This window comes from Salvelinus namaycush, chromosome 10 (genome assembly GCF_016432855.1).
Source record: "Salvelinus namaycush isolate Seneca chromosome 10, SaNama_1.0, whole genome shotgun sequence".
Lineage (NCBI taxonomy): Eukaryota > Metazoa > Chordata > Actinopteri > Salmoniformes > Salmonidae > Salvelinus > Salvelinus namaycush.
In genome coordinates, this window is record NC_052316.1 from 26,572,161 (window position 1) to 26,587,586 (window position 15,426).

The 15,426-nt window shown below is 44.5% G+C and overlaps 1 protein-coding gene across 1 annotated transcript; it reads left to right on the forward strand.

Moving 5' to 3' along the window:
- The first annotated feature begins 499 nt into the window (after positions 1-499).
- LOC120054904 (delta(24)-sterol reductase-like) lies at positions 500-14,238 on the forward strand. The gene is made up of 9 exons (XM_039002629.1): positions 500-949; positions 1,433-1,588; positions 1,683-1,788; positions 4,243-4,361; positions 7,659-7,922; positions 8,042-8,185; positions 13,058-13,255; positions 13,513-13,691; positions 13,807-14,238. The coding sequence occupies exons 1-9, from the start codon at positions 719-721 to the stop codon at positions 13,958-13,960; spliced, it is 1,551 nt and encodes a 516-aa protein (XP_038858557.1). The 5' UTR covers positions 500-718; the 3' UTR covers positions 13,961-14,238.
- Positions 14,239-15,426: the final 1,188 nt, after the last annotated feature.

The window sequence follows — 15,426 nt, forward strand, 5'->3', positions numbered from 1 at the left end:
AAAAGTCAAGGGTAGTGAATACTTTCTGAAAGCACTATAGTTAAATGCATTAGATTTTGCATTGGTTAGGGTTTCATGTAATAATCAGTGTAGTTTTATTACCTGGTTTATGGCAGTAATATGGTTATATAATACCGCTATATAAAATGTATAATTACTGTGGTAGTTATATGTAAGTTATAATAAATAGGTTATTTAAAAAATGGTTAACCACTGTAGGCCTAGTTTGATATCAGTTTAGATGAATGGTTTTAACAATGTTTTATTTACACGGTATTACTTAACTGTTGCATGTAAATGAAGGTATGCGCCGGGTGAATGGTGTGACGGGATTTCTGCTCTCTGATTGGACGAAGCGCGCTAACGTTGCAAATGGAGTCATCCCGATTGACGCGTCTTTAGCCAAAGAGCGCCGGCCAGAGGCGGGGCTAGCCGACCGCACAGCCAGACTCGCCTATCAGAGAAAAGGACAGGAGTGGCAGGATTTTAACTTCAATATTTACCCACCTGTCTATGTAGTGATGTGTGCATTAATGTATGTGTATGTGTTGGCATAGATAATCTATGTGGATTTTAAAAAGCAAAAGTTTAGAAATCTTGCATCGCTCGCTCCCAACTAAAGGCAATAGAAAAATCGATTGTTCCTAGAAGGGAGATATTCTCTGGAACAGTCTTAACTAGACCATCATCAGGCCAGTAGACCAGCAGCGCAGGGAGGATGGATCCGTTGTTGTATCTCGGTGGACTGGTAGTTCTCTTTCTGTTGTGGATCAAGGTGAAAGGCTTAGACTACGTGATCGTTCACCAGAGATGGATATTCGTCTGTCTATTTCTGCTGCCGCTCTCAGTCATATTTGATGTCTATTATTACATGCGCGCGTGGCTCATCTTCAAAATGTGTTCTGCGCCAAAACAGCACGACCAGCGCGTGCGGGACATCCAGAGACAGGTAGGTCCACGTGGCTAAATTACAACGACAATGTGTGTGTGTGTGTGTGTGTGTGTGTGTGTGTGTGTGTGTGTGTGTGTGTGTGTGTGTGTGTGTGTGTGTGTGTGTGTGTGTGTGTGTGAGAGAGAGAGAGGGAGACTGCTGTGAGGATCCTGGGGTGAGGAAAAACTGTAATCCCTCTCTTCCTAAAGAGATTTTTTGCAGCATTCACTGCATAGGTCTTGGAGTTCAGTGTGTGTGTGCATTCTGGGAGCTCAGTATTTGAGCATGGCATCAGATACTGTATTTCCTTCTGTCATTTACAAAGTTTAAATTCTTTCTTCCATCTCGAATGCTCTGTAGTGATTTATAGGGATTAGCAGGAGTAGGGCTTTAATCAGAGACCCCAGAGAAAGTGCAGTGCCTTCTGTGCCATAAAGGTCCAGACCTTTAGGCAGAGGCCATAATACTTACATACAGTATGATACTGTGTGTGGGTTGCAGGTACGTGTGTGGAGGAAGGAGGGGGGGAAGACTCACATGTGTACAGGTCGACCCGGCTGGCTGACTGTCTCTCTCAGAGTTGGGAAATACAAGAAGACTAACAAGAACATCATGATCAACATGATGGACATACTGGAGGTGGACACACAGAGACAGGTAGGACAAACACGCTCACACGCTGTAGCTCTGTATATAAAAGTATGTATGCGTGTGTAAACCTGTATGATCCGGGCAAGTATATGTACAACAGGTGGTTCGTGTGGAGCCCCTGGTCAACATGGGTCAGATCACTGCTCTCCTCAACTCCCTGGGCTGGACTCTGCCTGTGCTGCCAGAACTGGACGACCTCACTGTCGGTACGCTATGCATATCATTATCATTATATCTGCATATCATCAGCATATATTGTTGGCTCAGGTTTTATGGTGTATGGTGGTATATGTGTTTGTGTATGGTTTTGAGTTATATGGTATATAATGTATATATTGTTGTATGGCTGTTATATGGTATATATGGTGGTATATGCAATGATGTATATAAACCCCGGATTGCTGATGCTATGTATTGGCCATTGGCTTCTTTCACGCTTCTGGGTTTGTAGAACGGAAGTTTAGCAAAGTGGTATTGTTTATGTTCTGGTTTATGTTCTGGTCGCTAGCAACAGCGCAGAATTATCAAGCTTGCATAATGGCGGCACAATCCTCTCACCGATGCTGTTGTAGTGTCCCTTTTTGTTCCAACAACAAACAAAAACCATACCTCAGCTTTCACGACTTCCCAAGGATGCGACTTTACGTGACAGCTGGGTGAGAGCAATTAGAAGAGATGAAGGCCCTGACATCACTATTTTACGTGGGAGCACCTTCGTCTGTAGCCTGCATTTTAACCTGGCAAACTGTCGGCCATATTGGCACTCAGTCCTCCATAGGAATGAATGGAATTCTACACTATTTCAATTAAGGACAAAATGATATGTATTTAAGTATTTTTGTTGTTGTAGTGGGGACAGTAAAATTATACTTTAAGGAAAATGTTTTTACATCTATTTATTTAAATTTTAGTGTTTAGTTCACATAATAAAATGTATACTGAACAAAAATATAAACGCAGGCCTCCCGAGTGGTGCAGCGGTCTAAAACACACAGTGTTGCAGCGTCACTACAGCCTGGGGTTCACAACCAACCGGGACCGGGAGTCCCATAGGGCGGCACACAATTGGCCCAGAGTTGTCCAAGTTAGGGGCAGATAATGCCAAGAGTGTGCAAAGCTGTCATCAAGGCAAAGGGTGGCTACTTTGGTAGCCACCCTTTGGCTACTTTGGTTACTACATGATTCCATATGTATTATTTCATAGTTCTGATGTCTTCACTATTATTCTACAATGTAGAAAATAGTAAAAATAAAGAAAAACCCTTGAATGAGTAGGTGTGTCCAAACATTTAACTGGTACTGTATATAAACGCAACATGTAACAATTTCAAAGATTTTACCTTGTTATAGTTCATATAATGAAATCAGTCAATTGAAATAAATTAATTAGGCCCTAATCTATCAATTCTAGGGCATAGGCCCACCCAGTTGGCAGCCAGGGCCACCCACTGGGAAGCCAGGCCCAGCCAATCAGAATGAGTTTTTCCCCACAAAGGGCTTTATTACGCATAGAAATACTGATCATGCTGTTTAATCAGTTTCTTGATAAGCCACACATGTCAGGTGGATGGATTATCTTGGCAAAGGAGAAATGCTCACTAACAGGGACGTAAACAAATTTGTGCACAAAATTTGAGAGAAAAAAGCTTTTTGTGTGTATGGAACATTTCTGGGTGGCACGGTGGCTTCAACCCAGCGCCCCATGTCAGTCATCTAGCGTATATACAGTATAATTCATTGGGTATATATTGTTGTCGGCTGTGTTATATGGTATATATATGGTGGTATATGTTGTTGTTATTGTTGTTGTTCTATAGAACAACTGACCGATTGTCATCCAGAGGGGTATACTACAAAGCAGGATCAATGAGTTAGTCAGCTGACTTGCCTATATATTCTGAAATAACCTTTTTTTTTTTAAGATAAGCTTGAAATGGGCATGGACTAATTGACTCAACAACCAAAAAGACATATCTACGTTTAGTTTTCTTAATGAACCAGAAAATCAATAGTTATTTCTGGTTGTTGATCAAAGTTAGCTGGCTATCTCATTGATTCTGTTTTGTAGTATAACCTCTGTAGCTGAGTGTTTCCATGGCATCTTATCTATCAGGGTTGTTTATTTCCTGTTGGGAGCATCATCACCCTCTCTTATTGGATTAGAGGATCAATTGTTTATAGATGGTAGAGTTCCGAGGGTGAAACTCAGAGGAAATGGCTTTGGAGTGCATAGCACTCCTGGATCAGATTCCATAATGGTTTTCTGGATCCATAAATGTTAGAGCAACAGCTTAATGTTTTCTCTTCAGCATGCTGTAGATTAATCTGGAGCACCACACACACACACACACACACACACACACACACACACACACACACACACACACACACACACACACACACACACACACACACACACAACTGACAAACTGTTTGAGTGTTTACGTTGCTCTCTGCTTCACCTGTGAGGAGATTGAGTTCCCCAAGTCCCTAAAGTGTTGTTGTTGTGTATGTCTGTGTGTCCTGTATTGTTGGTGTTGTATATTGACTGTGTCCCTGAGCACTAGTATGCCCCAATTGTCTTTTGTTTACTAAATAATCAAGCCTACCCACCCCATCCCTCCCTCTGTCTCCCTCTCACGCTCCCTCTCTATCTACAGGAGGTCTGGTGATGGGTACAGGTATAGAGTCATCCTCTCATATCTACGGACTCTTCCAGCACATCTGTGTTGCCTTTGAGCTGGTGCTGGCTGACGGCAGCCTGGTCCGCTGCACTGAGGTGAGCAGAGCTCTCTTTACTGCTCAGATCTTTAAGAGAACCTTGGTGTCGGAGCAGAGCAATACTACAGGCTTCCAGTTCTGTAGCTCACAGAGCAATGCTACAGGCTTCCAGTTCTGTAGCTCACAGAGCAATGCTACAGGCTTCCAGTTCTGTAGCTCACAGAGCAATGCTACAGGCTTCCAGTTCTGTAGCTCACAGAGCAATGCTACATGCTTCCAGTTCTGTAGCTCACAGAGCAATACTACAGGCTTCCAGTTCTGTAGCTCACAGAGCAATGCTACAGGCTTCCAGTTCTGCAGCTCACAGAGCAATGCTACAGGCTTCCAGTTCTGTAGCTCACAGAGCAATGCTACAGGCCTCCAGTTCTGTAGCTCACAGAGCAATGCTACATGCTTCCCGTTCTGTAGCTCAGAGCAATGCTACAGGCTTCCAGTTCTGTAGCTCACAGAGCAATGCTACAGGCTTCCAGTTCTGTAGCTCACAGAGCAATGCTACATGCTTCCAGTTCTGTAGCTCAGAGCAATGCTACAGGCTTCCAGTTCTGTAGCTCACAGAGCAATGCTACAGGCTTCCAGTTCTGTAGCTCACAGAGCAATGCTACATGCTTCCAGTTCTGTAGCTCAGAGCAATGCTAGAGGCCTCCAGTTCTGGAATTCACAGAGCAATGCTACAGGCTAGAGGTCGACCGATTAATCGGAATGGCTGATTAATTAGGGGCGATTTCAAGTTTTCATAACAATCGATAATCGGCATTTTTGGACACCGATTGTGGCCGATTACATTGCACTCCACGAGGAGACTGCGTGGCAGACTGACTACCTGTTACGCGAGTGCAGCAAGAAGCCAAGGTAAGTTGCTAGCTAGCATTAAACTTATCTTATAAAAAACAATCAATCTTAACATAATCACTAGTTAACTACATATGGTTGATGATATTACTAGTTTATCTAGCTTGTCCTGCGTTGCATATAATCGATGTGGTGCCTGTTAATCTCTCATCGAATCACAGCCTACTTTGCCAAACGGGTGATGATTTAACAAGCGCATTCGCGACAAAAGCACTGTCGTTGCGCCAATGTGTACCTAACCATAAACATCAATGCCTTTCTTTAAAATCAATACACAAGTATATATTTTTAAACCTGCATATTTAGTTAATATTGCCTGCTAACATGAATTTCTTTTAACTAGGGAAATTGTGTCACTTCTCTTGCGTTCCGTGCAAGCAGAGTCAGGGTATATGCAGCAGTTTGGGCCGCCTGGCTCGTTGCGAACTGTGTGAAGACCATTTCTTCCTAACAAAGACCATAATTAAATTGCCAGAATTGTACATAATTATGACATAACATTGAAGGTTGTGCAATGTAACAGCAATATTTAGACTTAGGGATGCCACCCGTTAGATAAAATACGGAACGGTTCAGTATTTCACTAAAAGAATAAACGTTTTGTTTTCGAAATGATAGTTTCCGGATTTGACCATATTAATGACCTAAGGCTCGTATTTTTGTGTGTTATTATGTTATAATTAAGTCTATGATTTGATATTTGATAGAGCAGTCTGACTGAGCGGTGGTAGGCAGCAGCATGCTCGTAAGCATTCATTCAAACAGCACTTTCCTGCATTTGCCAGCAGCTCTTCGCTGTGCTTCAAGCATTGAGCTGTTTATGACTTCAAGCCTATCAACTCCCGAGATTAGGCTGGTGTAACCGATGTGAAATGGCTAGCTAGTTAGCGGGGTGCGCGCTAATAGCGTTTCAAATCGGTGACGTCACTCGCTCTGAGACGTTGAAGTAGTTGTTCCCCTTGCTCTGCAAGGGCTGTGGCTTTTGTGGAACGATGGGTAACGATGCTTCGAGGGTGGGTGTTGTCGATGTGTCCCTGGTTCTAGCCCAGGTGCCTATAAGAACATCCAATAGTCAAAGGTATATGAAATACAAATGGTATAGAGAGAAATAGTCCAATAATTCCTATAATAACTACAACCTAAAACTTCTTACCTGGGAATATTGAAGACTCATGTTAAAAGGAACCACCAGCTTTCATATGTTCTCATGTTCTGAGCAAGGAACTTAAACGTTAGCTTTTTTACATGGCACATATTGCACTTTTACTTTCTTCTCCAACACTTTGTTTTTGCATTATTTAAACCAAATTGAACATCTTTCATTATTTATTTGAGGCTAAATTGATTTTATTGATGTATTATATTAAGTTAAAATAAAAGTGTTCATTCAGTATTGTTGTAATTGTCATTATTACAAATAAATAACTAAATAAAAATATAAAATTGGCCGATTAATCGGTATCGGTATTTTTTGGTCCTCAAATAATCGGTATCGGTATCGGCGTTGAAAAATCATAATTGGTCGACCTCTACTACAGGCCTCCAGTCCTTAGCTCAATGAGCAATGCTACAGGCCTCCAGTTCTGGAGCTCACAGAGCAATGCTACAGGCCTCCAGTTCTGGAGCTCACAGAGCAATGCCACAGGCCTCCAGTTCTGGAGCTCACAGAGCAATGCTACAGGCCTCCAGTTATGTAACTAACAGAGCAATGCTACAGGCTTCCAGTTCTGTAGCTCACAGAGCAATGCTACATGCTTCCAGTTCTGTAGCTCACAGAGCAATACTACAGGCTTCCAGTTCTGTAGCTCACAGAGCAATGCTACAGGCTTCCAGTTCTGCAGCTCACAGAGCAATGCTACAGGCTTCCAGTTCTGTAGCTCACAGAGCAATGCTACAGGCCTCCAGTTCTGCAGCTCACAGAGCAATGCTACAGGCTTCCAGTTCTGTAGCTCACAGAGCAATGCTACAGGCCTCCAGTTCTGTAGCTCACAGAGCAATGCTACATGCTTCCAGTTCTGTAGCTCAGAGCAATGCTACAGGCCTCCAGTTATGTAACTAACAGAGCATTGCTACAGGCCTCCAGTCCTTAGCTCACAGAGCAATGCTACAGGCCTCCAGTTCTGGAGCTCACAGAGCAATGCTACAGGCCTCCAGTTCTGTAACTAACAGAGCAAAGCTACAGACCTATAGTCCTTTAGAAAACATAAAGCCAACACCACTGGAAATGGCAGTTAATCTGGAAACAAAGGGTCCACAGTACAACTAGAGAGAGAGAGAAGGAAAGGAGAAAGAAGGAGGATTGCTTCTGCAATCTGCTACGTGGCTCTCTTACAGGAGGGGAACTGATGTTCTGTGTGTGTGTGTGTGTGTGTGTGTGTGTGTGTGTGTGTGTGTGTGTGTGTGTGTGTGTGTGTGTGTGTGTGTGTGTGTGTGTGTTCTCTAACAGGAAGAGAACTCTGACCTGTTCCACGCAGTTCCATGGTCCTGTGGAACTCTGGGGTTCCTGGTTGCTGCAGAGATAAAGATCGTCCCGGCAAGGTATTGGGTTCGTCTGCAGTATGAGCCAATCAGAGGGCTGGAGAACATCTGCCGTCGTTTCAGTGAGGCGTCTGAGGACAAGAACAACACGTTTGTAGAAGGACTGCAGTACTCACTTGACGAAGCTGTTATCATGACTGGCACTATGACTGACACGGCTGAACCCGACAAGGTGAGAGAGAGAAAGAGAAAAAGAGAGAAATAGAGGAAGAATGAGAAGGTACGTCCAGAAGGACAATAGAGGAGAAGAGTGCTGTAACCCTGCACTGTGTGTGTCTGTGTGTGCTTCAGATCAACAGGATCGGCCTGCACTATAAGCCGTGGTTCTTCAAGCACGTTGAAAGATACCTGAGGGAGAACAACACAGCAGTGGAGTACATCCCTCTACGCCACTACTACCACAGACACACACGATCCATCTTCTGGGAGCTCCAGGTACACACACACACATACACACACATACACATCAAAATGTAATTTTATTTGTCACATGTGCCGAATACAACAAGTGTAGACCTTACCATGAAGTGCTTACTTACAAGCCCTTAACCAACAGTGCAGTTCAAGAAGTTAAAATATTTACCAAATAAACTAAAGTAAAAAATGTTAAAGTAACACAATAAAATAATAATGAGGCCACATACAGGTTGGTACCGGTACCGAATCAGTACGTGGGGGTACAGGTCAGTTGAGGCAATCTGTACATGTAGGTAGGGGTTAAGTGACCATGCATAGACAACAAACAGCGAGTTGCAGCAGCGTACAAAACAAATGGAGGAGGGGGGGTGGTGTCAATGTAAATAGTCTGGTGGCCATTTTATTTTATTGTTCAGCAGTCCCATGACTTGGGGATAGAAGCTGCCAAGGAGCCCCCCGGTCCTAGACTTGGCGCTCCGGGACCGCCTGCCGTGCAGTAGCAGAGAAAACAGTCCTCTTTATAGGCTGTCTCGTCATTGTCGGTTCTCAGGCCTACCACTGTTGTGTCGTCAGTAAACTTAATGATGATGTTGGAATCGTGTTTGGCCATGCAGTCGTGGTTGAACAGGGAGTACAGGAGGGAACTAAGTACACACCCTTGAGGGGCCCCAGTGTTGAGGATCAGCGTGGCCGACGTGTTGTTGCCTACCTTTACCACCTGGGGGCGGCCCGTCAGGAAGTCGAGGATCCAGTTGCAGAGGGAGGTGTTTAGTCCCAGGGTCCTTAGCTTAGTGATGAGCTTCATGGGCACTATGGTGTTGAACGCTGAGCTGTAGTCAATGAACAGCATTCTCTTTTGTCTAGGTGGGAAAGGGCAGTGTGGAGTGCGATTGAGATTGCGTCATCTGTTGGGGCGGTATGCGAACTGGAGTGGGTCTAGGGTATCCAGGAGGATGCTGTTGATGTGAGCCATGACCATCCTTTCAAAGAACTTCATAGCTACCGACAGGAATGCTACGGGCGGTAATCATTTAGGCAGGTTGCTTTCGCTTCCTTGGGCACAGGGACTATGGTGGTCTGCTTGAAACATGTAGGTATTACAGACTCAGTCAGGGAGAGGTTAAAAATGTCAATGAAGACACTTGCCAGTTGGTCCGCGCATGTTTTTAGTACACGTCCTGGTAATCCGTCTGGACCCGCGGCTTTGTGAATGTTGACCTGTTAAAAGGTCTTGCTCACATCGGCTACCAAGCGCGTTATCACACAGTCATCCAGAACAGCTGGTGCTCTCGTGCATGCTTCAGTGTTGCTTGCCTCAAAGCGAGCATAAAAGTAATTTAGCTCGTCTGGTAGGCTCGTGTCACTGGGCAGCTCGCTTCTGGGTTTCCCTTTGTAGTCCGTAATAGTTTTCAAGCCCTGCCACATCCGACGAGCGTCAGAGCCGGTATAGTAGGATTCAATCTTCATCCTGTATTGACACTTTGCTTGTTTGATGGTTCGTCTGAGGGCATAGCAGGATTTCTTATAAGCGTCCGGATTAGTGTCCCGCTCCTTCAAAGTGGCAGCTCTAGCCTTTAGCTCGATGCGGATGTTGCCTGTAATCCATGGCTTCTGGTTGGGATATGTACTTACGGTCACTGTGGAGATGACATCGTCAGTGCACTTATTGATGAAGCCGATGACCACTTCCGTATTGAGCGATTCACTGGTACTTTAGTTTTAGCTTGTAAGCAGGAATCAGGATGATAGAATTATGGTCAGATTTGCCAAATGGAGGGCGGGGGAGAGCTTTGTATGCATCTCTGTGTGTGGAGTAAAGGTGGTCTGTAGTTTTTTTCTCCCTCTGGTTGCACGTGACAAAAATTTGGTAAAACGGATTTAATTTTGCCTGCATTAAAGTCCCTGGCCACTAGGAGCGCCGCTTCTGGATAAGCATTTTCTTGTTTGCTGATGGCCTTACAGAGTTGGTTGAGATCGGTCTTAGTGCCAGCATTGGTCTCTGGTGGTGAATAGACGGCTACAAATAATATAGATGAGATCTCTCTTGGTAGATAGTGTGGTCTACAGCTTATCGTAATGTACTCTAGCTCAGGTGAGCAATACCTCAAGACTTCTTTAATATTAGACATCACGCACCAGCTGTTATTGACAAATAGACACACACCACCACCCCTTGTCTTACCAGACGTAGCTTCTCTGTTCTGCCGGTGCATGGAAAATCCCGCCAGCTCTATATTATCCGTGTCGTCGTTCAGCCACAACTCTGTGAAACATAAGGTATTACAGTTCTTAATGTCCCGTTGGTAGGATTATTGTAATCATAGGTGATCAATTTTATTTTCCAATGATTGCATGTTAGCCAGAAGAGCGGATAGCAGTGGGAGTTTACTCGCTCGCCTACGGATTATCAGAAGGCAGCCCGATCTGCGCCCCCATTTCTTCATGCAAATGACAGGGATTTGGGCCTGTTCGCGGGAAAGCAGTATATCCTTCTCGTCGGACGCGTTGAAGGAAAAAGCTTCTTACAATTCATGGTGAGTAATCGCAGTTCTGATGTCCAGAAGTTATGTTCGGTCATAAGAGACGGTAGCAGAAACATTATGTACAAAATAAGTTACAAAATAAGTTACAAACAATGCAAAAAAAAATACTAAAATAGCATAGTTGGTTTGGAGCATGTAAATCGTCAGCCATCATCTTCGGCGCCATCTTATTCTGGTACAGTTGTCATATATACACATACACACACACACACACACACACACACACACACACACACACACACACACACACACACACACACACACACACACACACACACACACACACACACACACACACACACACACACACACACACACACACAGTGCATTAGACAGATGATACAAAGTGACCCTTTTATCCTGCAGATTTCAGCATGTCATCATCTCCTCCCCCAGCACATAACTCTGCATTAGTCTCCCTAATGTACACACACACACACGCTGCCATTAGGAAGCCATGTGTGGTTTGCTGGTAATTGTTCCTTTCCATAACCTTAAATTATGTTCGAAATTTTCTCTGACAGACGGATGATGTTGTTGATGGGGAGGAAGGGCGGAGGTGGGGTAGCCCCCCCCCCCCCCCCCCCCCCCCCTCCCCCGTTATATACACTGCTCAAAAAAATAAAGGGAACACTTAAACAACACAATGTAACTCCAAGTCAATCACACTTCTGTGAAATCAAATTGTCCACTTAGGAAGAAACACTGATTGACAATACATTTCACATGCTGTTGTGCAAATAGAATAGACAAAAGGTGGAAATTATAGGCAATTAGCAAGACACCCCCAATAAAGGAGTGATTCTGCAGGTGGTGACCACAGACCACTTCTCAGTTCCTATGCTTCCTGGCTGATGTTTTGGTCACTTTTGAATGCTGGCGGTGCTCTCACTCTAGTGGTAGCATGAGACAGAGTCTACAACCCACACAAGTGGCTCAGGTAGTGCAGCTCATCCAGGATGGCACATCAATGCGAGCTGTGGCAAGAAGGTTTGCTGTGTCTGTCAGCGTAGTGTCCAGAGCATGGAGGCGCTACCAGGAGACAGGCCAGTACATCAGGAGACGTGGAGGAGGCCGTAGGAGGGCAACAACCGAGCAGCAGGACCGCTACCTCCGCCTTTGAGCAGGAGGAGCACTGCCAGAGCCCTGCAAAATGACCTCCAGCAGGCCACAAATGTGCATGTGTCAGCATATGGTCTCACAAGGGCTCTGAGGATCTCATCTCGGTACCTAATGGCAGTCAGGCTACCTCTGGCGAGCACATGGAGGGCTGTGCGGCCCCACAAAGAAATGCCACCCCACACCATGACTGACCCACCGCCAAACCGGTCATGCTGGAGGATGTTGCAGGCAGCAGACCGTTCTCTACGGCGTCTCCAGACTCTGTCACGTCTGTCACATGTGCTCATGTGCTCAGTGTGAACCTGCTTTCATCTGTGAAGAGCACAGGGCGCCAGTGGCGAATTTGCCAATATTGGTGTTCTCTGGCAAATGCCAAACGTCCTGCACGGTGTTGGGCTGTAAGCACAACCCCCACCTGTGGACGTCGGGCCCTCATACCACCCTCATGGAGTCTGTTTCTGACCGTTTGAGCAGACACATGCACATTTGTGGCCTGCTGGAGGTCATTTTGCAGGGCTCTGGCAGTGCTCCTCCTGCTCAAAGGCGGAGGTAGTGGTCCTGCTGCTGGGTTGTTGCCCTCCTACGGCCTCCTCCACGTCTCCTGATGTACTGGCCTGTCTCCTGGTAGCGCCTCCATGCTCTGGACACTACGCTGACAGACACAGCAAACCTTCTTGCCACAGCTCGCATTGATGTGCCATCCTGGATGAGCTGCACTACCTGAGCCACTTGTGTGGGTTGTAGACTCCGTCTCATGCTACCACTAGAGTGAGAGCACCGCCAGCATTCAAAAGTAACCAAAACATCAGCCAGGAAGCATAGGAACTGAGAAGTGGTCTGTGGTCACCACCTGCAGAATCACTCCTTTATTGGGGGTGTCTTGCTAATTGCCTATAATTTCCACCTTTTGTCTATTCCATTTGCACAACAGCATGTGAAATGTATTGTCAATCAGTGTTGCTTCCTAAGTGGACAGTTTGATTTCACAGAAGTGTGATTGACTTGGAGTTACATTGTGTTGTTTAAGTGTTCCCTTTATTTTTTTGAGCAGTGTATGAGACATAGACCAGGGTTGTGTTCTGTGGGACATATAATAGCCAAACTTTCTGAAATAGAAAACTAAAATGTGTTTCACTCCATTTCAAAACTGTTTTTCCCTACTGGACACAACTGTGGAGCTGGAAAGCTGATTGCTGTAAACATGAATGTGTGTTTTTGTCTCCAGGACATCATCCCGTTTGGTAACCACCCAGTGTTCCGGTGGTTGTTTGGGTGGATGGTTCCTCCTAAGATCTCTTTGTTGAAGCTGACCCAGGGAGAGACCATCAGACAACTGTATGAGCAGCACCATGTTGTCCAGGACATGCTGGTCCCCATGAAACACATCCAGACCGCTATCGCACGCTTCCACCAGGACATCCATGTAAGACACACACACACACACAAACTAGTACATTTCACATAAGACACATAGCTACATTGCATGCTTCCTCAACGTAACATACCCTAATACATTATACACACAAGTGTGACTGAGTTGGTATATCTCATTTTAGGGGTGTGAATGAGTTGGAACAGTATATCTAATTTCAAGGGAGTGACTGAGTTGGTATATCTCGTTTAAGGGTGTAACTGTCTCATTGTAGGGGTGTAACTAAGTTGGTATGTCCCTCCCTGCAGGTGTACCCTTTGTGGTTGTGTCCGTTTGTGCTCCCCCTGGGCCGGGGGATGGTTCATCCTAAAGGTGAGGAGGCAGAGCTGTATGTGGACATTGGAGCGTACGGAGAACCCAGGGTTAAACACTTCCAGGCTAAAGCCTCATGTAGACAGCTGGAGCAGTTTGTCAGAGAGGTGCATGGGTGAGTTTCTGTACACACACACACAAACCCTTATGCACCCCAACAGCTGTATGCTGAGGGTCTATATGGAATGATGGGAATAAGGCTCCGATTGTGCTGAAGTGTGTGTGTGTAGGTTCCAGATGCTGTATGCTGATGTTTACATGGAGCGTAGTGAGTTCTGGGAAATGTTTGACGGGACGTTGTATCACCGTCTGAGAAAGGAGCTGGGCTGTCAGGACGCTTTCCCTGAGGTATACGACAAGATCTGCAAAGCTGCACGACACTGACCTCTGACCACTAACCCCTGATCCTTTAACATCTGCCATCCCACTAGTAATACGATGAAGATTAGAGCCTTTAAGGAGTGTTCTCAGCCTGTTTGTATTGTAAAGCCCAGTGAATGTGAATGTGCTGATGAAACAAATACAGCCTTAACACCAGCCTGTTTTGATATATACTAGCGTTCAAAAGTGTGGGGTCACTTCGAAATGTCCTTGTTTTTTAAAGAAAAGCACATTTTTTGTCCATTAAAATAACAGCAAATTGATCAGAAATACAGCGTAGACATTGTTAATGTTGTAAATGACTATCGTAGCTGGAAACGGTAGATTTTTTATGGAATATCTACATAGGCCCATTTATCAGCAACCACCACTCCTGTGTTCCAATGGCACGTTGTGTTAGCTAATCCAAGTTTATCATTTTAAAAGGCTAATTGATCATTAGAAAACTGTTGTGTTAACTATGTTAGCACAGCTGAAAACTGTTCTGCTGATTAAAGAAGCAATAAAACTGGCCTTCTTTAAACTAGTTGAGTATCTGGAGCATCAGCATTTGTGGGTTCGATTACAGGCTCAAAATGGCCAGAAACAAAGTCTTTCTTCTGAAACTTGTCAGTCTATTCTTGTTCTGAGAAATGAAGGCTATTCCATGCGAGAAATTGCCAAGAAACTGAAGATCTCGCACAACGCTGTGTACTACTCCCTTCACAGAACAGCACAAACTGGCTCTAACCAGAATAGAAAGAGGAGTGGGAGGCCCCGGTGCACAACTGAGCAAGAGGACAAGTAAGTTCTTTGTTTCTGGCCATTTTGAGCCTGTGATCGAACCCACAAATGCTCAACTAGTCTAAAGAAGGCCAGTTGTATTGCTTCTTTAAATCAGCAAAACAGTTTTCAGCTGTGCTAACATAATTGCAAAAGGGTTTTCTAATGATCAATTAGCCTTTTAAAATTATAAACTTGGATTAGCTAACACAACATGCCATTGGAACACAGTGATGGTTGCTGATAATGGGCCTCTGTATGCCCATGTAGATATTCCATTAAAAATCAGCCATTTCCAGCTACAATAGTCATTTACAACATTAACAATGTTTACACTGTATTTCTGTTATTTTAATGGACAAAATATTTAGCTTTTTTTTTTTTTACAAGGACATTTCTAAGTGACCCCAAACTTTTGAATGGTAGTGTACAACTTCTGACCCCTAACCCCAACACCTGCCTGTTCTGACCTCTAAGCCCCTAACATGTTCTGACCCCCAACTCTAACCTGGTTATTTCTACTGCCTGGCAGAGAGAAAGGAGATCACTGCTATTGTCCACAAATGTTTTTGTTGGTGTATGATGATAATAAAGTTTGTTTTGTCAACAGCAAATCTCTACTACTTTCTACCAAACATCTCATGTTGATCAATTTTGATTTTAATATAGTTGAAAAACTAAACTTGAAATCTGATGGGTTGTAAAAC

Bases quoted from the DNA above. Each gene is read 5' to 3' on its own strand.
- LOC120054904 (XM_039002629.1), top strand. From the start codon at position 719: ATGGATCCGTTGTTGTATCTCGGTGGACTGGTAGTTCTCTTTCTGTTG. The intron at 1,589-1,682 runs GTAGGACAAACA...TATGTACAACAG, and splicing joins AGGTGGACACACAGAGACAG to GTGGTTCGTGTGGAGCCCCT. The intron at 4,362-7,658 runs GTGAGCAGAGCT...GTTCTCTAACAG, and splicing joins GCCTGGTCCGCTGCACTGAG to GAAGAGAACTCTGACCTGTT.